Source organism: Hypanus sabinus, chromosome 11 (genome assembly GCF_030144855.1).
Source record: "Hypanus sabinus isolate sHypSab1 chromosome 11, sHypSab1.hap1, whole genome shotgun sequence".
In the NCBI taxonomy this organism is placed as follows: Eukaryota; Metazoa; Chordata; class Chondrichthyes; order Myliobatiformes; family Dasyatidae; genus Hypanus; species Hypanus sabinus.
In genome coordinates, this window is record NC_082716.1 from 61099403 (window position 1) to 61122003 (window position 22601).

Sequence of the window (22601 nt, forward strand, 5' to 3'; positions counted from 1 at the left end):
ACTGCACGAACTCCGCGACCTGGGCAGCTGTGTCCTGGTCGAGGGAGCCCACCACGTAGTAGTAGCGGGTGTCTTCTGAGGTGATCCGGCGAACGTGGAATTGGGCTTCGGCTTGCTGGAACCATAGGTCCGGGCGCTGTGTCCAGAAACCCGGCAGTTTCAACGAAACCGCATGAACAGAGGCGGCGTCGGTCATTTCTGGTCCAAAAATCGTTTGGACCGTCGGGGTCACCAATTGTAGCGGTGTGCTACAAGCAGCGCTAAAATTACGACACGGAGTCGGTAACTGCAGTCGAAGGAAAAACTTTATTCGAAAACTTCAGCCTCACTTTTAAGCCTCTGTCAACCGGCCCCCCATGGCGAAGAGGCTCCGAAGCTCTGTGCTCGCAAACCCCCGTAGGCTATCTAATTGTGAGTCGGTTCGCATACGCTAGGAAATGAGCCGCCACAGTACCATTTTTAAAGAGCCTTTCTTCCGTTGCTCAAGTGTATGTGTACACTCCCACACTTGTATCCTCCATACTTGCTCTGTAAAAGTTCATCTTTTTTCTCAAAGATAACCCAGTGTTAACTTGTCATTACCTGGCTTCACTGTATTTTTTCTACGGCATGCTTAACCCTTGATCTAATCCTGAATGAAAAATTGTTACGGGAACAAGTAAGGTTTTTAAAAATGCTGTGCAGCAGAGCTGGAGCCAACTGGAGGGCTAGGTTTTTTCAGATGGAAAGTAACTATATAGTTTAATCTCTTGGGTTTGGAAGATATTTAATTTTTCTAATACACAGAATTGAATGCTTGTGTACACCATATTTTGTGGTGGGTAGTAATTCTTGGGATTGCTCATTTTGTTCATTTTACAGTAAGTTGCTGTACTGTCGATGGAGTGTAGAATTTGAGTATGAAGGGACGTTTGGATGAATATTACAGAGTATTCAGTCATTCAAGGAGATCACATCACAATTTTAATCAAGTAGTGGTACTGTAATGTGAAATGGTGAGGTTTCTATTTGTGCAAAAGGTAGTACAAAATTTGGAGACTATTTTCAACCTGATCCTTATTTTGTTTCTCTAAATGTGTCACTTTCATAAACTTTAAATGAATGATCAATGAGAAACAGTTACTTCGGGTAGCTTAACGTAATATTTTAGTGTAGGATCCACGTAGGCATCTTCCTTCCTGTTCAAGGGTAATGATTAGTCTTTATATGTGTAAATTAGAATTTGCTGACATTATTCCAGCAGTTAAAACATCTGCCTTTATTTTTGGTTAGTAGTGTATTCCTCATGTGCAAAGAAGCATTAATGTAGAGCATAATTTGAGCTGCAAAACAAAGGAATAGTTTGTAAAATTTAAGGGCCTTGTTTCTTGAGAAGAGGATAGATTAGTGGAAAGAGCTGAATGTGGCATTTTGACCACACTGTCCTCTTTCTTGGCCTCCCAATAAATTGCAGTGAATTCTGATTTATTGGGCCGTTAGTTGATTGAGACAGCCAGTTATTTGGGACAACTCTTAAAGAGCAAAAACTAAATGAGAAAATAGTTGGGGTTTCCTTCATTTATTTGGGACACCATGCCGCTTAATTGGGATAGGAGACTGTTGCCAAAGTTTCTAACGAGTGTCAGTCGCATGCGCTTGTATGACTGTTGAACACTACTGTGCTTAGAGTGAACGGTTTTTAAATTGCATTAGTTATATGTGTTTGTGTTCAAAAAGCAGTGATTGTTGTCACAGTGGTTGGCAAGAAGTAAGCAGTAAGACAATTTGGAGAGCAAACACGAGGAAATCTGCAGATGCTGGAAATTCAGACAACACACAAAATGCTGGTGGAACACAGCAGGCCAGGCAGCATCTATAGGGAGAAGCACTGTCGACGTTTCGAGCCGAGACCTTTCATCAGGACTAACTGAAAGGAAAGCTACTAAGAGATTTGAAAGTGGGGGGGGGGGAGAGGAGAAATGCGAAATGGTAGGAGAAGACCGGAGGGGATGGGATGAAGCTAAGAGCTAGAAAAGTGATTGGCAAAAGTGATACAGAGCTGGAGAAGGGAAAGGATCGTGGGACGGGAGGCCTAGGGAGAAAGAAAGGGGGAGGGGAGCACCAGATCTCCCCCCCCCCACCTTCTGCACATCTTTCCCTCCCCCCCTTTCTGCTTTCCGCAGGGATCGCTCCCTACAAGACTCTCTTGTCCACTCGTCCCCACCATCCCTTCCCACCGATCTCCCTCTTGGCACTTATCCTTGTAAATGGAACAAGTACTACACCTGCCCTTACACTTCCTCCCTCACCACCATTCAGGGCCCCAGATAGTCCTTCCAGGTGAGGCGACTCTTCACCTGTGAGTTGGCTGGTGTGGTATACTGCATTCAGTGCTCCTGGTGTGGCCTTTTATATATTGGTGAGACCTGACGCAGACTGGGAGACCATTTCGCCGAACACCTACGCTCTGCCAGAGAAAGCAGGATCTCCCAGTGACCACACGTTTTAGTTCCTCGTCCCATTCCCATTCTGATATGTCTATCCATGGCCGCCTCTACTGTCAAGATGAAGCCACATTCAGGTTGGAGGAACAACTTATATACCGGCTGGGTAGCCTCCAACCTGATGGCATGAACATTGACTTCTCTAACTTCCGTTAATGCCCCTCCTCACCATCTTACCCCATCCCTGATATATTTAGTTGTTTGTTTTTTCTCTCTCTCTGCCCATCACTCTGCCTGTTATCCATCTCCCTCTGGTGCTCCCCTCTCCCTTTCTTTCTCCCTAGGCTTCCTGTCCCATGATCCTTTCCCTTCTCCAGCTCTGTATTACTTTTGCCAATCACCTTTCCAGCTCTTAGCTTCATCTCACCCCCTCCGGTCTTCTCCTATCATTTCGCATTTCCCCATCCCCCTCCTACTTTCAAATCTCTTAATGTCCTTTCATTTAGTCCTGACGAAGGGTCTTGGCCTGAAACGTCGACAATGCTTCTCCCTATAGATGCTGCCTGGCCTGCTGTGTTCCACCAGCATTTTGTGTGTGTTGTTAAGACAATTTGGATCTGTTCACTATGGTTTCAAGTATTGAGACTTGGAAATGCTTTTTAACTGCTTTCGGCTGGGAGTGAAAATGAAATAATTGCACTGCTGCAAGTTAAGTATGAAGAATTTGAAGCCATCAGCAAACATTGGAAGTTACAATGAAAATAAAGGATTGGAGGATGCATTTGTCAAAAGCATTGTGTGAAGGCAGTCCAGTATCTGCATTCGGTGTCTGCGCTGATTTTGTTCATCTAGTCAAGCAAAAGAACATGGGAATAATTCCTCCATCAATAACTATTAGGAACTACAGTTTTATAGTACTGTAATAATATTGTTAGTGTTTTAATTTATTTGTTCATTTAAATGTATAATTTCAAAGGTACAATTTAATGTCAGAGAAATGTATACAATATACATCCTGAAATGCTTTTTCTTCACAACCATCCACGAAAACAGAGGAGTTGTCCCAAAGAATGAAGAAGTTAAAAGCTAGAATCCCAAAGTACCCCCCCCCAGCTCCCCCCTCCTGTGCGTAAACAGCAGTGAACAACAATCCCCCATCCATCCACCCACAAAAAAAAAGCATCGGCACCACCACCAAGCACTCAAGCATAAGCAAAGCAATAGCAAAGACACAGACTTACAGTTACCCCAAAGACTTCGCGTTTCACCCAGTATTCAACATACCGCAGGTTCTATCTCTCCCATTTTCCCAGCGAGCAGGGAGATGTAACAAATAGCTGGCTGGTTTATGATGTTAAAATTCTGTTACATCACTTTTTTTGACCTCTGTGCCTGAAGTTCGCAAAGATCCCGGGTCTCCAGGCACACAGCAGATATCCTGACTCCCCCGATGACACTTGGGTCTCCTGTCGTGACACCGACCTTCAATCTGCCTGTTGCCAGAGCCCTGAGATCCTAGGCTTCTGAATTCGAGCTGGACTGTTAGGCTGAGTCTTTGGTGTGCCGAGCAATGGCCGGTTATGGAACCCTGAGAGCGGGTCCCATTCCCACAAAGAACCATAGTCAGCATGTAACTCCAGGTCAGGGTCTTCAAAAGAATTCTGAAAGGGAGAAACAGAGATATTAAAGATGGAAGTAGAGCTGTTTCAGAAGATGCAAGCAAAGGAGTCAAAGTTAGGCGCTATTATCTCTCCTAAGCGCCTTCAAGTTCAATGGCAATTTGTTACTAAGTTCAATGGCAATTTGCCTTTCTTATATGTGTTTAACTATTTCCATGAAATTTTGTCTAATTGCGGCAGCTGCTTAATTGGGCCAAAATGTACTGGTCCCAGTACGTCTCAATTAACCGGAATCCATGATGTTATTTTTCCTGCCTTCCACCTCCATCTCCCACTCCTCCAAAAAATGCCTTCAGTTGTTAATAATGTGTCCTTTGCTATTTTGACTAGATTATGTTTACTTGTTGCCTTTGCATTTTTCATTTCAATGTTTTTATTGTTTTTGGCAAAATTCTTTTAATAGTTCCTGTTTCAATGTACAGTTGTGCTAGAAAGTTGGTGAACCCTTTAGAATTTTCTTTATTTCTGTATAAGTATGACCTAAAATGTGATCAGGTTCACACAAGTCCTAAAATTAATTAAGGCAAGCCCAATTAAATAAATAACACAAAAATTGTACTTTTTATTTATATTGAGAAAAATGATGCAATATTACATGTATTTGTTGAAAGAAGTATGTGAACCTTTGCTTTCAGTAAGTGGTGTGACTCCCTTGTACAGCAATAACTTCAACCAAATGTTTCTGGTAACTGTTGATCAGTTCTGCACATTGGCTTGGAGGAATTTTAGGCCATTCCTCCTTAGAAAACTGCTTCAACTCTGGGATATTGGTGGGCTTCCTTGCATGAACTGCTTGCTGTAGGTTCTTCGATGACATTTCTATAGGATTAAGGTCAGGTCTTTGACTTGGGCATTCCAAAATGTGAAATTTCCTCTGCTTTAACTATTGTTTATTAGACTGACTTGAGCGTTTAGGGTTGTTATCTTGCTTCACGACTCACTTTCTCTTGAACTTCAGTTCATGGATGGATACTCCGACATTTTTCTGTAGAACTGCTGGTACAATTCAGAATTCATTGTTCCATCAATGATGCCAAGCTGTTCTAGTCCTGATTCTAGTTCCCTTTAAATGATCTAGTAATCCTAGAGGTTCACATACTTTTTCCAACAAATACATGTCATATTGGATCAGTTTTCTTAATAAATAAATAAATAAATACCTTGTTTCTTGTGTTATTTAATTGGGTTCTCTTCATCTAATTTTAGGACTTGCATGACAGTAGATCACATTTTAAGTCATGTTTATGCAGACATAGTGAAAATACTAAAGGATTCAAAAACTTGCTAGCACCACTGTATATGTCTCTTCCTTTTGTCTTCTAAGTTTGCTTATATTCACCTTTTGTCCCAGGCATTGGTTAATTGAAAGTTAATAAATAAAAGGCACAAAATAAATTATTAATTTTAATTAAAATATGAGGCTGAAGTTATTTAATTTCCACCCTCTTAAACATAACTTTTAAAATTGGAGATTAAATGTAATTACTATAACATCATAATCAGGTTTATTATAACATCATAATCAGGTTCATTCATGTGACGTGAAATTTGTTAACTTAGCAGCAGCTGTTCAATGCAATACATAATATAGAAGAGAAAAAAATAATAAGTAAAATTTTAAAGAAAGTAATGAATAAAATAAAATAAAAATAATAAACAAGTAAATCAATTACAACATACATGAATAGATTCAAAAAAGTGCAAAAAACAGAAATGCTTTATATTAAAAAAATTAGCAGCAACAGCAACACTAGTTAGCACAACTCTGCCTACAGTTTCGAAAACTGGTTATTGCTAAAGAACAATCTCCTTATCTTTCTGATAACATTAGTGTTGTTCGGTATTGTGAAAAGGCTTCAGGATCATTGTCATGTGACGTGAAATTTGTTAACTTAGCAGCAATTCAATACAATACATAGTATAAAAGAAAAATATAAAATAATAATAAATAAATAAGCAAATCTTATTCAGTATACTTTATACAGTATACATATATCGAATAGATTAAAAATTGTGCAAAAACCAGAAATAATATATATTTTAAAAAGTGAGGTAGTGTCCAAGGGTTCAATGTCCATTTAGGAATCGGATGGCAGAGGGGAAGAAGATGTTCCTGAATCGCTGACCGTGTGCCTTCAGGCTCCTGTACTTCCTACCTGATGGTAACAGTGAGAAAAGGGCATGGCCTGGGTGCTGAAGGTCCTTAATAATGGATGCTTCCTTTCTGAGGCACCGCTCACTGAAGATGTCTTGGGTGCTTTATAGGCTACTACTGAAGATGGAGTTGACTAAATTTGCAACTCTCTGTAGCTTCTTTTGGTCTTGTGCAGTAGTTCCCCCCCCACCCCCCATACCTGACAATGATGCAGCCTGTCAGAATGCTCTCCACGGTACATCTGTAGAAGTTTTTGAGTGTATTTGTTGTCACGTCAAATCTCTTCAAGCTCCTAATGAAATATAGCTGCTGTCTTGCCTTCTTTATAACTACATCTGTATGTTGGGACCAGGTTAGATCTTCAGAGATCTTGACACCCAGCAACTTGAAACTGCTCGCTCTCTCCACCTGATCCCTCTCTGAGGATTGGTATGTGTTCCTTCGTCTTATCCATCCTGAAGTCCGCAGTCAGCTCTTTCGTCTTACTGATGTTGAGTGCCAGGTTGTTGCTGTGGCACCACTCCACTGGTTGGCATATCTCACTCTTGTACGCCCTCTTGTCACCACCTGAGATTCTACCAACAATGGTTATATCGTCAGCAAATTTATAGATGGTATTTGAGCTATGCCTAGCCACACAGTCGTGTTTATATAGAGAGTAGAGCAGTGGGCTAAGCACACACCCCTGAGGTGTGGTAGTGTGAATTATCAGTGAGAAGGAGATGTTAACACCAATCTACACAGATCCTGGTCTTCCAGTTAGGAAGTTGAGGATCCAATTGCAGAGGGAGGTACAGAGGCTCAGGTTCTGCAACTTCTCAGTCAGGATTGTGGGAATGATGGTATTAAATGCTGAGCTATACAGCATCCTGACATAGGTGTTTGTGTTGGCCAGCTGGTCTAAAATTGTGTGGAGAGCCATGGAGGTAGTGTCTGCCGTTGACCTATTGTAGCAGTAGGCAAATTGCAATGGGTTCAGGTCCTTGCTGAGGCAGGAGTTCAGTCTAGACATGTCCAACCTCTCAAAGCATTTCATCACTGTCGATGTGAGTGCTACTGGGCGATGGTTATTAAGGCAACTCACATGAAGATAAAAATGATATATTAATTCTGAACAGTATTGAGAAGGTAAAAATTCTTCCACTTTTATTTTTTGGTCGAAGTCTTGTTTTTTAAACAAAGGAATTGTCTTGCAATTTTGTGATAGAAGACCATAAGATATAGGAGCAGAATTAGGCCACTTGGCCCATCAAGTCTGCTCTACCATTTCATCATGGCTAATCCAGTTTTTCTTTCAGCCCCAATCGCCTGCCTTCTCCCTGTATCACTTCATGTCCTGACCAATTAAGAGTCTTAACAACCTCTGCTTTACATATACATAAAGACTTGGCCCCCACAGCTGTCTGTGGCAAACATTCAGCACTCTGGCCAAAGAAATTCCTCCTCATCTCTGTTCTAAAAGGACACCCCTCTGTTCTGAGTCTGTTTCCTCTGGTTTTAGACTCTCCCACTGCAGGATACATCTTCACATCTACACTGATTAAGGCCTTTCACCATTCGATAGGCTTCAATGAGGTCACCCTGCGTTCTTTTGAATTCTAGTGAATATAGGCTCAGAATCACCAAATGCTCTTCAAGTGACAAGCCATTCAATCTTGGAATCTTGAACCATCTCCAGTTTCAGCACATCCTCTCTAAGGAAAGAGGCCCAAATCTGCTCTCAATTCTTCAAGTGAGGCCCCACCTGTGCTTTATAAAGTCTGAACATTGCATTCTTGCTTTTATATTTTAATCCTCTTAAAATGAATGCTAACATTGTATATGCCTTCCTCACCACAGGCTCAACCTGCAAATTAACCTTTAGGGAATCCTGCCCAAGAATGTCCAAGAACTCCCAAGACCTTTTTGCCTCAATTTTTTGTATTTTCTCTCCATTTAGAAAATAGTAAACCCTTTCATTTCTTCTACCAAAGTGCATGACCATACACTTCCCGACACTGCATTCCATCTGCCATTTCAAGCCAAGTCACTTTTTTATTCTCTAAATCTGTCTAAGCCCTTTTGTAGCCTCTCTACTTCCTCAAAATTATCTGCCCTTCCACCTATCTTTATATTGTCTGCAAACTTTGCACTAGAACCATTAATTCAATGATCCAAATCATTGACATATAACGTAAAAAGAATCGGTCCCAACACAGACCCCTGTGGAACACCACTAGTCATCAGCAACTAGCCAGAAAAGACTTCCTTTATTCCCAGTCTGCCTCCTGCCAATCAGCCAACTGCTTTATCCATGCTGGTATCTTTCCTGCAATACTATGGGCTTGTAGTTCGTTAAGCATCCTCGTGTGGCACCTTGTTGAAGGCTTTCTGAAATTCCAAGTCCATATCATCAACTGATTTTCCTTTGTCTATCCTTGTTATTTCTTCAAAGAATTCCAACAGATTTGTCAGGAAAGATTTTTCCTTGTGGAAACCATGCTGACTACTGCCTATTTTACTATGTGCCTCCATGTACCCTGAGTCATCCTTTATAATTGGCTCCAACATCTTACCAACCACAGAGGTTAGACTAACTGGTCCACAATTTCCTTCCTTCTGCATCTCTCCCTTCTTGAAGAGTGAAGTGACATTTGCAATTTTCCTAGTCTTCTGGGACTATTCCAGAATCTAGTGAAAGATCATTACTAATGCCCTCACAATCTCTTCAGCCACCTTTTTCAGAACCCAGGGGTATACCCCATCTGGTCTAGGTAACTTATCTACCTTCAGACCTTTTAGTTTTCCAAACATCCTCTCTCTAGATATGTTAGCTTCACACACTTCATGACCCCTGGAACTTGCACCATAGTGCTCGTGTCTTCCACAGTGAAGTCTTATGCAAAATACTTATTCAGTTAATCTGCCATTTCTTTGTCTGCCTTTACTACCTCTCCAGCATCATTTTCCGGTGGTCTGATATCTACTCTTGCCTCTCTGAATCTGAAGAAACTATGTATCTGAAGCAACTTTTGGTAATCTCTAATATTATTAGCTAGCTTACTTTCATATTCCATCTTTATCTTCTGACTTTTAGTTGCCTTCTGTTGGTTCATATGTTGGCAATCTTGTGCTTTAAAGAATTTTGATTACTTTGGCATATTCCCTGACAGACTTCCAAAGAAAGTTAATGGCAGACACAAAAAAAAGCCATTTAAAAAGAAATGCATGAGTATATATTTGTTTTTGAATGGTAAAATATCAAAAACTAATTTATCTTCCTTTAATTTTTTTTAGCAGTATTGTATTTACTGCAGGTAAGCCTTATTCTGTTGAAGATTTAGATAGAATTTCACAAGTTTGAAACATTAAGGAAAGCATTTTCAAAGTTTTTCATTCATAATAATTCAAACTTTTTATATACTTGTTGCTGTTATATCTAAGTTTGCTAGACTTCAACGGGGCTGAGAGACGCAAAAAGAAGCTAATTCAACTCATTGGTCATCCTGGTCTAATGCGAAGCCCATTCCAAATTTGTTGCATTTCAATATTGGGTTGTTTGTGACTTGGTAATGTGGGTCATGCCATTGAAATCAAGGATATATGCCAGTTTTTGAACTTCTATAAAAACAGAAAATACTGGAAATACTCAGGTCAGATAGTACCTTTATAGGGAAAGGGAAACAGAGTTAACTCTTTATGCCAAGTGATTTCATTAGATTGAAGCGACATTTATCTTTCCATAGGTGCTGCCTGACCTGTTGAATGCTTTCAGCATTTTCTGTTTTTTATTTCAGATTTCCAACATCTGTTTTTATTTTCAGTTTTTCTGAAAATGGCTGAAAAGTGCCTTTCAGATTGTAATCACAGTGTTAATGGAAGGGACATCTTCGAAGAGATGTTGGAGAAATAGCGGTCAAGTTAAGCATAACAATATTCCACAAGCAAATGCATTTCTATATTGATTGGTTGAGACTCAGATGTTGGTTAGCACGTCAGAAGAACTCGAACTCCACTGCTATTCTTTGAATACTACATTAAATGTGAAGTTTTGAATCTGAAATGTTAGACTTAATGAATTTAAACTGGAAAAGGTAAAGCAAGAGCAGGGGTAGAACATGCAACCCTTCAAATATTCAACTATGCTCCAGTATTCAATACTGTCATGGGTGTTCATTAGCTTTAAACTATATTTCCTCTCATTCCCCTTCCCTCCCTTATTATCCTCATTACTGCATCTGAATGTTTAAATGTTTCCCTCTTAAATATATTTGACAGTGGCCTCAGCAGCTCACGGAATTCCATTAAGTTTACCCTAACCCTTTAACTGAAGAGATTTCTCTTCAGCCCAGTCATAAATCTCTTACCCTGTAACTGGAATCTAGGCATCCCTGCCAGGTGAACATGCTCTTTGGATCAAGCTACTTTAAGCAAGTCAGAATTCTCAGTTTAAGTTGGATCCCTTCATATTTTTTGAAATTTATGTGAATATAAATGTCGTTGACTTAGTCATGCTTCATAAAGTTACACATTGTCCATAGCACATATCAGAGGTGGCCTACCTTTTACATTCCATGCGTCAATTTTTTCACTCACGGGTTCAGATGTGCCATACAACTCTTGTACCCCCATTCAATTCTTGTAAAAATATGTTAATATAAACATATTTAGCATTTTTACATGATGTATTGATTTAATTTAAAACAAGATAAACATTACTTACCGTAATGAGACTTTTAGCAAATATATTTTGTCTTTTGATTTCTTCCTTTTTCTTGATCACATATTCTTTCCGTTACTCAGACCTAAGCACTAGCTTCAGTTTTCCTTCTATTTCAGTCTGATGTTGTGGTTTATAGTGTCTGTTAATATCATGTCTTCTATGATGTGAGAAAGTGTTTTCACAAACAATGCACAATGATTTTCTTGATGGACCCGCTATAAATAAGATCTCATTTTCGCACTGTTCATTGAATTCACACTTACTATCACTTTCTGCTTTTCCTTTGTTCATTTTCTTTTGCACTGTGATGGGTAACTGAATGTAAAAAGAAGGCTTAATTTTTGAAAAAGTACAAAACTGCAAATGTTCACAAAGGACAAACGAAGCACAACTTGTCATTATTCCCTAAACAATGCAGTATAACAACTATTTTACATATCAGTTACATTGTATTAGGTATTATAAGTAATCTAGAGATGATTTAAAGTATACAGGAGGATGTGCATGGGTTACCATGGATCGGGATCGGAAAAATATCGGAAGTTCTCTTATTAAGTAAGTTGGAACAAGTACATCTGGTATTATTTAGCGTCAGCCAAACGTTTGTCTTAGTATATAGTATATATTTTACCTTTCTATGCATATAAAACACTTAAGAACGTATGTTTCAGTGCCGGGAGGATCAAAAACCCAAAACCCAATAATTAAACCACTACATTGCTTAGTAATAATTGTAGCTTTCATTGGGGCAGGGCCTTTCTCACTTTATCCTTTAAACTTGTTCCGATCATTGACCGATGTAGCCTAACGCTTTTCCAATGACCGATGGCGTTTCACCTCTTTCCGATTGCTTTTTATTATTTCCACTTTATTTTCAATTGTGATCATGATTATTTTCGTGAACAGAAACACTGTGGATTCAGAGCTCTGCCGCTGGGTCCTAATGTCCACCGCACTGAGCCAGGTTAAATAAGGTCTGGGGTTCCGCTGGGTCCTAAAGTCTACCGCATTGAGACAGGTTGAATAAGGGACTTGAGCATCCACAATTTTTGGTATCCGCGAGGGGTCCCGGACCAATCCCTTGCGGATAAGGAGGGCCAACTGTACTATTTGTCTTCATCACTGTTTACTACACCTGCATGTTTTCAGTGACTGGTGAATATCAACCCTTCCCAGTCTCACCATAGTAATCTTGTCTTTCTCCTTTTAGTACATAAGTGTATAACTTTATGCAAGTTATATGGCATTCACTAAGCTATTATACTCACTCAGTTTAAGTTGCCTTGAAGCCCCTTTGCATCTTTCTCATAAGTCACAATCACACCCAGTTTGGTGTCATTGGCAAATTTTGAGATATTACATTTTGTTCCTTCATCTAAAGCATTGATATATATTGTGAATAATGACAATGTCAAACACTGACCCCTGTGGGATCTGATTGGGAGGGTGACTGACTATCTTGGGAAAGGCATTTGGATAAGTACATAGATAGGAGGGGTTTGTGGGCCAAATGTAGGCAGGGAATAGCTTGGTGGGGACCATGGTTGACATGGACAAGATGGGCCTGTTTCCATGCTATATTATTGCATGTATCTCTGTACTCTTCCTATTAACTACATTTTGATTCATGCAAGTGCCCATATACTTTAATTTCTCTCACTAACCTTTCACATGGCACTTCATTGAAGGTTTTTTTTTGATAATGCATGTGCATCGCTTATGATAATGTACACAAATTCATCACATCACATGTAGTGGATTTTCCCTTAACTATTCTTCCAGTTATCCTCAAAAACCTTGTAGTTTAATATTTAACTGGGTTACATTTTTGAAGTTAAGCAGTTCACATGCGAACATTTTAATCAGACAAAGTGTCTTTTGAAATTCTACAGATAATTTTACTGGATTGGATGTAATGAATGAGTGAACCAAGGTTGATGATCAGATCACATCATGACATTTATAAAAATAAATAGATCTATGAAACATACAAATGGTGAGAAATCTCTGCAACTTTGTGTTCCCATGCTAAACTCTTGAGTATTGAATGTTGTATTCCTGTCAGGAATGTGCTTGAGGTACGATGTTTGCCCATTTAATCTCCCACACTGTGCTGGATATTTGAAAGATCTATGACAGAAGTGGGCCACAAGGGAGGTCAATGTGAAGAGTTTTCAGATTTGCCACTTGAGGCCTCATTGCCCTTGTTCAGTATGGTCTTGCTTTTATACCCACAGGACTAAGAGAAATGTGTCTGTGAGAGCAGTGCAGGTGGGGATTCCAGAAATTGTATTCACACAGCATTGTTGTTAAATGCATTCAACTTCATTTTCTTTTTTAACTCAATGACATCTAACTTTCCTGTTACTGTAGAATAAATTAGGTGTCAAAATTTCTAATTGTGCATCTTTCTGAGCCCCTGTGTTGCAGTTGTTTAGACACTTAAAATGATTGAAAACTATGGAAGGTTAAAATGTATTAATGGGTTCATGCTAACTATGGATTGAAAACATAATTTTTGAGATGCCATTTAAAGTTACTGAGGTGGAAAGCAAAAATCAAAGACATTTATCCTTTGGATATTTCAGAATATCCTTTGGCTATTTAATATTTGTATTTAAAGCCCCAAGTGTATAATTGGGTAGCATGGCTAAAAAAAGTTTGCATTCTGATCATTCCTCACTTTATTAAATTCCTTATAAGCAGTAAATTTGGCTTTTCCCATCCTCTGATATTAAATATAAAACAATATTATTTTAAGAGACTTTGATCAGAGCAAAAATGATTAAATATGATATAGTGTATGTGAGATAGTTAAAATTTTCTCTGAGTTGTATTAAAGAATGAAAGACATCTGAGTTGTATATAATAGCATCATGTTCACTTCTGCAATAAATGGACTGTATGTTTTTCTATTGAATGTTTTTATATAAGTATTTAAATTTACAATTTTATGTTTTTTAAATGAAAATTACCCCCCCCCCCAATCAAGCAATAAACTATGTGCAAAAAATGTCATGACAGAATAGATACACATGCAACATTCTTGGTGTTGGTATAATTTTTGACTGAGCATTATATTAAAAAAAGGAATTGGTAATCAAAACAAATTCCTGAATTTTTTTTAGAATTCAGATGATGCATGCTTATTTCATTGTAAAACATTTAGTAATTTATCGGCAAAGTGGCAGTAAGATTTTTCAGGAGAGCTGTTAGCTCCTCTGAGATAAATTATTTATATATATTTTCTAAGTTACATTGTTTTTATTTCCTATTAATCTAAGTTGTTATTTTGCTTTATTTATAAACCAAAGTTGTTACTTGTTTTTTAAATTCACTATGGTAGAATCAGTTGATCATGACACTGAGAATCATGAACTGAGCCTTGGTGGATCTGTGAGTTTTAAGATTGCAATCTCATTTCCATCCAGTGATTTATTTCAATTTATTTCACTGGTATTTTAGGAATCCTTCAGTTGGTTTCTTCCAAGAGGATCACGACTTTTTTGTAGGGTTTGGAGCCTCAATAGGTTGAGTTAGGTGCCTCAATAACCCGAAGAGCTATGTTGCTGGAGTCAGAGCCTTGTGCTTTGACTCTTGGTAGGGTCACCAATGCAAATCAGGTTAAAGGATGTAGGCCAGACTAGTCCACTGATCCTCCAGGTTCAGGGGTTCAGCTCAAGGCTGATAACCATGTCTTGTCAAACTAATTGTTACGGAGACAGCAGCGAAGAATCCTATATCTGTGTGCAACAGTATTCCTGAGTATCCACCCAGGATTTACATGACTGACAATTGTGAAAACCGAGAGGAAGCTACTGGCACGTGAAGGAAGCCATGAATACTGCCTGGCCAAGGACAGAAAGAGATGGAGGACCTAAATGCCAGTGGTGTAACAGGCAATAACTCCATAGTTAGCTTACTGCCATTTAATTCCTTCCAGATGTTATTGTGTATTTAGTTTCTGTAACAAGTGATGTAAGATACAATCTATATGAGGTTTGGCCTTCTACTAAAGTTATGTCTTACTTTTGAGAAATCTTATTTTGTTCAATGTCTAATCTACAAGTTTGCAAATTCACAATGATCTCATAATTTACATTGCATTTGGTAAAGTGGCTGTTACGATGTTGATATCTTGATTTACTGAAGCTCTGAAATACAGTAAGATAGTGTAGTGCCTTTTTTTCAAGAAGATCCAGTACTTCAGTGTCAGCAGTCAATTTTTTTTCTAGATCTTCATAGTATGGATATACTACCAGAAAGAACATTTCCTCATCAACGAACAATCTGCTGGACGATTGTGTTCTCAGTAGGTCATACGGCATCTGTGGAAGGAAAGGAGTTGTCAACTTTTTGGGTTGAAGTCCTGATGCAGGGTTGAGAGGTGGCTAGTATAATGTGGAGAAAAGGGGTGGTGAAAAAGGAGTCCAAAGTGATTGGTGTACTGAAGAGGGCTGTAAGCTAACAAGCGGATATACCAGTTAGGGGAGCAGGGATGCAATTGTGAAGCAATGTGAAGAAAATGATACATGGACGCAGACAAAGAGTGAAAAAAAAATTAATATAAAAGATGGAGAGACAGGACAAGGTAATTGGATGGGAATTGTGAAGCTTGGAGACACTGCTGTACTGTCTACACCCATGTGTGGCTAGGCACAGCTCAAATGCTTTCTATAAATTTGCTTATTTAAACTAATGTTAGCAGAATTTCAGTTGGTGATGCTAGATGGTCAGGAGTGAGATATATCAACTAGTTGAATGGTGTGGCAGCAACATCCGTGCTCTCATTGTTAGCAAGACCAAAGAACTGATTGTGAACTTCAGAAAGGATAAGATGAGGAAACACACATCAGTCCTCATAGAGGGGATCAGAAGTGAAAAGAGTGAGCAATTTCAAGTTCCAGTGTCAGTATCTCTGAGGATCTACCCTGGACCCAATATATTGTTAAAGTTACAAAGAAGGCATGACAGCAACTATATTTCATTAAGAGTTTGTGGAGATTAGGTATGTCACCAAGGACATTCTCAATTTCTACTGATGTACCATGGAGAGCATTCTAACTAGCTGCACCATTGATCACTGTCTGGTGTTGGGGGTGGGGTGGGTGAGGGGCTTCTGCACAGGATGGAAAGAAGCTGCAGAAAATTGTGAACTCGGTCAGCTCCATCATAGACACTAGCCTCTGTAGCATCCAGGATATTTTCAAGGAGTGATGGCGCAAAAAGGCGGCATCATTATTAAGGACCCCCACCACCCAGGACATACTTTCTTCTCATTGCTACCATCAGCAAGGAGGTACAGGGGCATGAAGATGCACACTCAGTGATTCAGCAACAACTTTTTTCCCCCTCTACCTTCAGATTGTTGAATGGACATTGAACCCATGTACACTACATTTGTACTTTGTTTGCACTACTATTTAATTTAACTATTTATATATATGTTTACTGTAATTCACTATTTTTATTAATATGTATTGCATTGTATTGCTACTGCCAGTGATATGAAACCTGATTCTGGAGAGATATAAACAGAAACACAAAAGTATCAGTGCTAAACTATGATGACGAGGTGAAAATGGAAACAATTAGGGCAGTGGTGATTAGTAGGTGGAACTAGATCGGGAGGAGGATCCCATGGGTGAATTTGTGGTATGTAGTGGTGGATAGAACCCGGAAGGGGAAGGGGGCGACGGTGAGTGAATGAGGGTGTTGGAGGCAACTCGAGGACTTGGAGAAACTTTTCAAAGTTCTCCAGACTAGTTTTGAATGCGATTGGAAAAATGTAATTTTAAAGTAATGGGTTTAACTTGCTACAGCAACATATTTAAGTTTAATGGAAATGCACATTTCTTTTGGTTGCTCTCATAATTTTTCTTTTCCTTTAGGAAAGTAAAAGGGGGTAATATAGATGTCCACCCGGTGGAGAAAGCTTTGGTCGTTCACTGTGAAGTAGAAGCTACAATTTTGGGTGAGATGGGCAATGCCATGCTTGGAGAACGGAAGGAATGTCAGAAAATGTGAGTATTACTTCTTCACAAATACTGCTAATTATTTTTCACATTGTAACTGGCTCATGAAATATTTTAAAAATATCTAACAGTTTTGAATTAACGTAATATCAATGAAGAATGGCTAAGTGGGTAAAAATTTCCTATAATAATTGAAAGGAAGTGACAAAGTATAATTTTTAAAAAATGAACCTTTTCCTTGATTTCATCTATATATTTCAGAGATCTTCTCAAAGTTCAGAGCAGAAAAAATGGGAAATTATTGTTTGCAAAAGGGTTGATTGGCCATTTAGGATTTATTAACTGATTTTTTTCTTTTTCATCTTTTATTAGATTTTAATTCTTATGCTTATGATGCTTGTTTCAGAAATGAGGTATTTTATTCCCTCCTTTCATCTTAGAAGAAAGTCTGTTATAAGATGTGTTCTTAATGAATTCAGATTTGATGTCAGGTGTTAAAACGTTAATGAATCTACACAGAGCAGATGCTTCTTAAAAGTATGTAATTAGTACAGGTCAAACACACAGAAGCTGAATCTGATTTTAACTCCTCCATAAATGCCACAGTATATCTTCTAGTCCTATCATATTAGAGACCTACCAATTTCCCTTTTTTTTTTGCTATCTAGAATTAAATTGTTTTTAAGATGAAGGGTTCTGAAATTAAAATGTTAACTTTATTTGTTTTCTCTTTCTATAAATACTACCTGACCTGAGTATTTCATTTTTCTGTTTTTATTTTAGATTTCCATCTACAGTTTTGTTAATTTTTCATTTCAATATTTTCTGTGAAGATTTATAAACCTTAACTATGTACCTGCAAATTTAACTTCATTTTAATAAATTGAGAGTAAATTTGTTGATCATTATTTTAATCTTTCCTTGCATCAAATTAAAATGAATACAGTAAAAATGATTTTGCTTTGATTTGAACACAAAACAGAAAAGGGTGGTGAATCATTGAATTGTTTTACTTGAGAATGGGATACATTTTAGACTTGTTGTCAAAATAATTTTGTTTCCTATAGGTTTTTTTTAGCAAAATATAAAAATGTGATTTAAAAAAATAACTATTGCCCCTAAAAGGTGTCCTGACGAAGGGTCTCGGCCCGAAACGTCAACAGTGCTTCTTCCTATAGATGCTGCCTGGCTTCCTGCGTACCACCAGCATTTTGTGTGTGTTGCTTGAATTTCCAGCATCTGCAGATTTCCTTGTGTTTGCCAAAATAGGATAATCTGTTTGTGCTGGTATAGAAGATCCTACTTTTGCTTTTGGAAAAAGCTTCCAAATGTATTGTTTTTGTCTGTTCACATCAGTTTCTGTTAAATGCTTTTTAGTTGGCTGGCTGGAATATGTTTCTGGACCACCAAGTTATAAAGTTGTTTTTTATATAATAATTGAATGGATGTGAGTTAATAAAGAGAACATTATCCTATCACATTTATCATCAATACTATTAGGCTAAAATATAGCACAGAATGGTACTGAGAGCTTAGCAACCAGCAGCAAAGTGAACAATAGTTACTTCAGTTAATTTTGAACATAGCAGTAAATCTGAAATTCTCACTTGTTTGGCACTGTGGAGAAAAATCAATTTATTAAAGCAGCACTTTTTAAATAAGTAGATATATCAATAATAGCTTAATTTACATCAGATTCTGAAATTGCCCAACATTTTCCTGTTTAACTTCCACAGTTGCCATTTTTTATTTTTGCTTTGTAAGTGTGACTTTGTAATCATTGCAGTGAGTTTTAACATTGGCCCTAATTATTGATTGCATCTGCCTGCAATCCTGGTGTTAGCTTTCTTTGCTGAAAGTAACTATTCACATTCGTAAAATTAAATTTTGCATATTTTAAAGGAGGTTGTGTGATGCTGCATGCATCATTTCTTGTACTTGATAACATTCTGATACCTGATCATACTAGAAATTTAAGCTACTAAGTCTATGATGAAATGATGTCAAACTTTACACCATTGATTAACTAAAAATATATTAGTGGTGTTGTGAGACTTTAGAATGCGAGAAAGATAAAGATTGTTTATTGTCATTTTTTGTACACAAGTGTAGAGTAGATCCAATTCAGCACAGAGAAGATCAATAAGATAAAGAACACTATAATAAAAAACACAATAAATATAAACACATAAGGGATCGTATATTCTTTGATTGTATGCCAATAAAGTGAAAGCTAAAAGATGAAAATATTAATATATTGAATAATACAGTTAAAATATTTTTAAATGTGTCTTTTTATTTGAAAATCAATTTGAAAAGCAAAGTAAGCATTGATCAACGTGAAGAAAGGTAGAAAGGCAAGAAGGTATCATTTTTCATGATCGAGTATTCAACAAGATATTATTCTGGAAAGTCTAATCTTATCACTCTTCTAGTGTCAGATTATAATACTGTATTTGTGATAATGTAGAGGTAATTATGATTGGAGCTTGTAATTAATGGTTTCTAATAGGAGATGGTAAACACTGTCAGATAATTTGTATTTTATTTGCATTGTTAGAAAATGGGGCATGGGAATGTATTAGCTGTTTAGTTTTGGCATCACAAATGAAGTTTCACTTTTCTAAGAGCAAACCAAAGTAATTGAAAGGGTGAGGTTCCCTGATGTCTTGGACGTGGCAATGTTTCTAGTACAATTGGGAGGGCAAATAACTAGAAATGATGTCAGATGAGTAGATACGTGCGTTTCCTAAAAATGCTGTTCTATTTTCATTGATGCCCAATAAATGCTTGTAAGTAGTCATGCATTTTGGTTAAGAGTCCTGCATCTGATTTATTTCTGCAAATAAAGTGAAGCAAAAATTGCAGCTGTTTATACCAGAGAGATTGTGACTAAACAAAGAGCATAGATGTTTATGTATGTACACGTGCAGTAGAGCAGAGTACACGTGCAGTAGAGCAGAACAATGAAGGATGTGAAAAAGTAACCAGGAGATAAGTAGAAGCAGGCATGTTCTCTTTGATGGAAAACCAAAATTTTAAATTTAGCATCTAATTTTCTCAGTAGCTTTAAACCACATGGGATTCACGGTAATTTATAAGCAAAATTATCTTGGTCAGAGGATAGTGGAGGATGGATGCTTTTCTGACTAGAGTTCTGTGATCAGTGCTAGGACAGTGTTTGTGCTATAAATGATTTTGATGAAAGTGTAGGTGGTCTGATCAGTAAGGGCAGATGACATTGAAATTGAGATTTTGTATAGTGATGGAAGTTGTTACACCAATAAGAAATTTGGTTGGACAAATTGCACATGCAATTTATTTCAGACAGGTCTGAGGAGTTGCATTTTAGGACACCACATGCAAGTGAAAGTATGCTGTAAATAGCAGGATCATTAAGAGTACTGATGTAAATGAGATATTGGGATGGAAGCCCATAGCTCTCTGAAGGTGGAAATAAAAGTGGCATGCTTATCTTCACTGAGGCCTAGACAGAATGGACAGGAAGAGGATGTTTCCTATAGTAGTAGAGTCTAGGACGAGAGGGCACAGCCTCAGAATACAAATATTTATAAAGATAGAACAGGGATGAGGAGAAATTACTTTAGCTAGAGGGTAATGAATCTAGAATTCATTGCCACAGATGGCTATAGAGGCCAAGTCATTAGGTATATTTAAAATGGAGGTTGATTGGTTCCTTTATAGTAAGTGCATCAAAGGTATACAGTGTGAAGGCAAGAGAATAGGGTTGAAAGGAATAATAAAACAGCCATGATGGAATGGTGGAGTAAGCTTGATGGGCCAGTGGCTTAATTCTGCTTCTATGTCTTACGAAGTTGGGAAGTCATGTTTCAGCTGCATGGAACTTTAGCTAAGGTACACCTAGAGTACTGTGTACAGTTCTAGTTGCTAAGCTACAAGAAGGATGTGGAGACTTTGAAAAGCATGCAGAAGAGGCTTACAGGGATGTTTCCTTTAATAGAGAGTGTTGCTATGAGAAGAAGTTGGACAAATTGTCGGACACTGAGTGGTGATTAGATAGAAGTATGCTAGAAAAAAGTGAGTGGCATGAAGAGGCAGAGATTGGGCGGGTAGATTTTTACCCCGAGGTTGAAAATGTCAAACACTAGATGGCATAGCTTTAAGTTAAGAGTAGGAAAAGTCTAAATGAGATTTTATGGGGAACCTATTTTACACATTGAAAGATATGTGGAACATGCTGCTAAGAAAGACCATAGATATAGGAGCAGAAGTAGGCCATTCGGCCCATTGAGTCTGCTCCGGCATTCAATCATGGGCTGATCCAATTCTTCCAGTCATTCCCATTCCTGTCTTCACCTCATACCATTTGATGCCCTGGGTAATCAAGAACCTATCTATCTCTGCCTTAAATACACCCAATGACTTGGCCTCCACAGCTGCTAGTGGCAACAAATTCCACAGATTTACCACTCTCTGACTAAAGTAATTTCTCTGCATCTCTATTCTAAAAGAATGTTCTTCAATCCTGGAGTCGTGCCCTCTTGTCCTAGAATACCCTACCATGAGAATTAACTTTGCCATATCTAATCTGTTCAGGCCTTTTAACATTCTGCATGTTTCAATGAGATCCCCCCCCCCCCCCCCCCCCCATTCTCCTGAACTCCAGGGAATACAGCCCAAGAGCTGCCAGACTTTCCTTATACGGTAATCCTTTCATTCCTGGAATCATTCTCGTGAATCTTCTCTGAACCCTCTCCAATGTCAATACATCTTTTCTAAAATGAAGAGCCCAAAACTGCACACAGTACTTCTTGTTGTCTCATGAGTGCCTAATAGAGCCTCAAGATCACATCCTTGCTCTTATATTCTATACCTCTAGAAATTAATACCAATATTGCATTCGTGTTTGAAGCAGAAATAACAGCAATGTTTAAGAAGTACAAAATGGGCATATGAATAGGTAGGGAATAGAGTGATATAGACTGTGTGCAGGTGATGTGCAGATAGCACCATGGTCAGTGTAGTCGATAGGCCAAAGGACTTGTTTCTCTGTGCATTATGTTCTAATGTTATTAGTAATTCATTAAACACTTGAGTTATGTAACTGAAATGTTAAAAATTGACATCATATTTTTAAAGAAAGATTGCATATCTAGAAAGTCTATAATCCTCATGCATAAAACTCTTGAGGCATAATATAATGGAAAATTGGGCTAGTGGCTTGCCTGAAGTTATTTCTTTGTCTCCTGTTTCCTCATCTCCTGTTACTCCTTTGTAATATTTTAAAATTTGAGGTCTAGTATTACAAATGTGTCAAAAGCTTTAACCTCTTTATCACTTCACCAGGAATTTCAGAGCCTCCAGATGTCAATATCTGATTTTGGAAGCTGATTCAAAGTTACTGGGGCTAACTTTTTGCATTTCTCTGTATGAGTCCCAAAATTTGATGCTGCCATTGCCTTATACAACTGTCAGCAGCATTTCCTAGCCAGTTGACAGTGCTGTTGGTTGCTCACGGATTACTGGATGGATTTGTTATGAAATTCAATGCAGCAGCTCGTATTTCAGCAAGCTTCCCCAATGACAGGCTGGAAAGCAATCCTATGGAAGTAAATGGGATAAGTTGGCTACAACGAGAAAGATTAGTAGAATTTTAGCTTTTTACTAAATGAAGTTAAACTTTTA

General features: G+C 38.1%; 1 protein-coding gene across 2 annotated transcripts in view; it reads left to right on the plus strand.

Annotated features, from left to right (window-relative positions):
- The window catches only part of kifap3a (kinesin-associated protein 3a), a 204243-nt gene that overhangs the window by 11525 nt on the left and 170117 nt on the right, over positions 1–22601 (plus strand). For both annotated transcript variants that reach the window (XM_059984450.1, XM_059984451.1), the window contains exon 2: positions 16851–16982. In XM_059984450.1, the coding sequence (XP_059840433.1) occupies positions 16851–16982 (132 nt within the window). The remainder of the gene's footprint in view (positions 1–16850; positions 16983–22601) is intronic.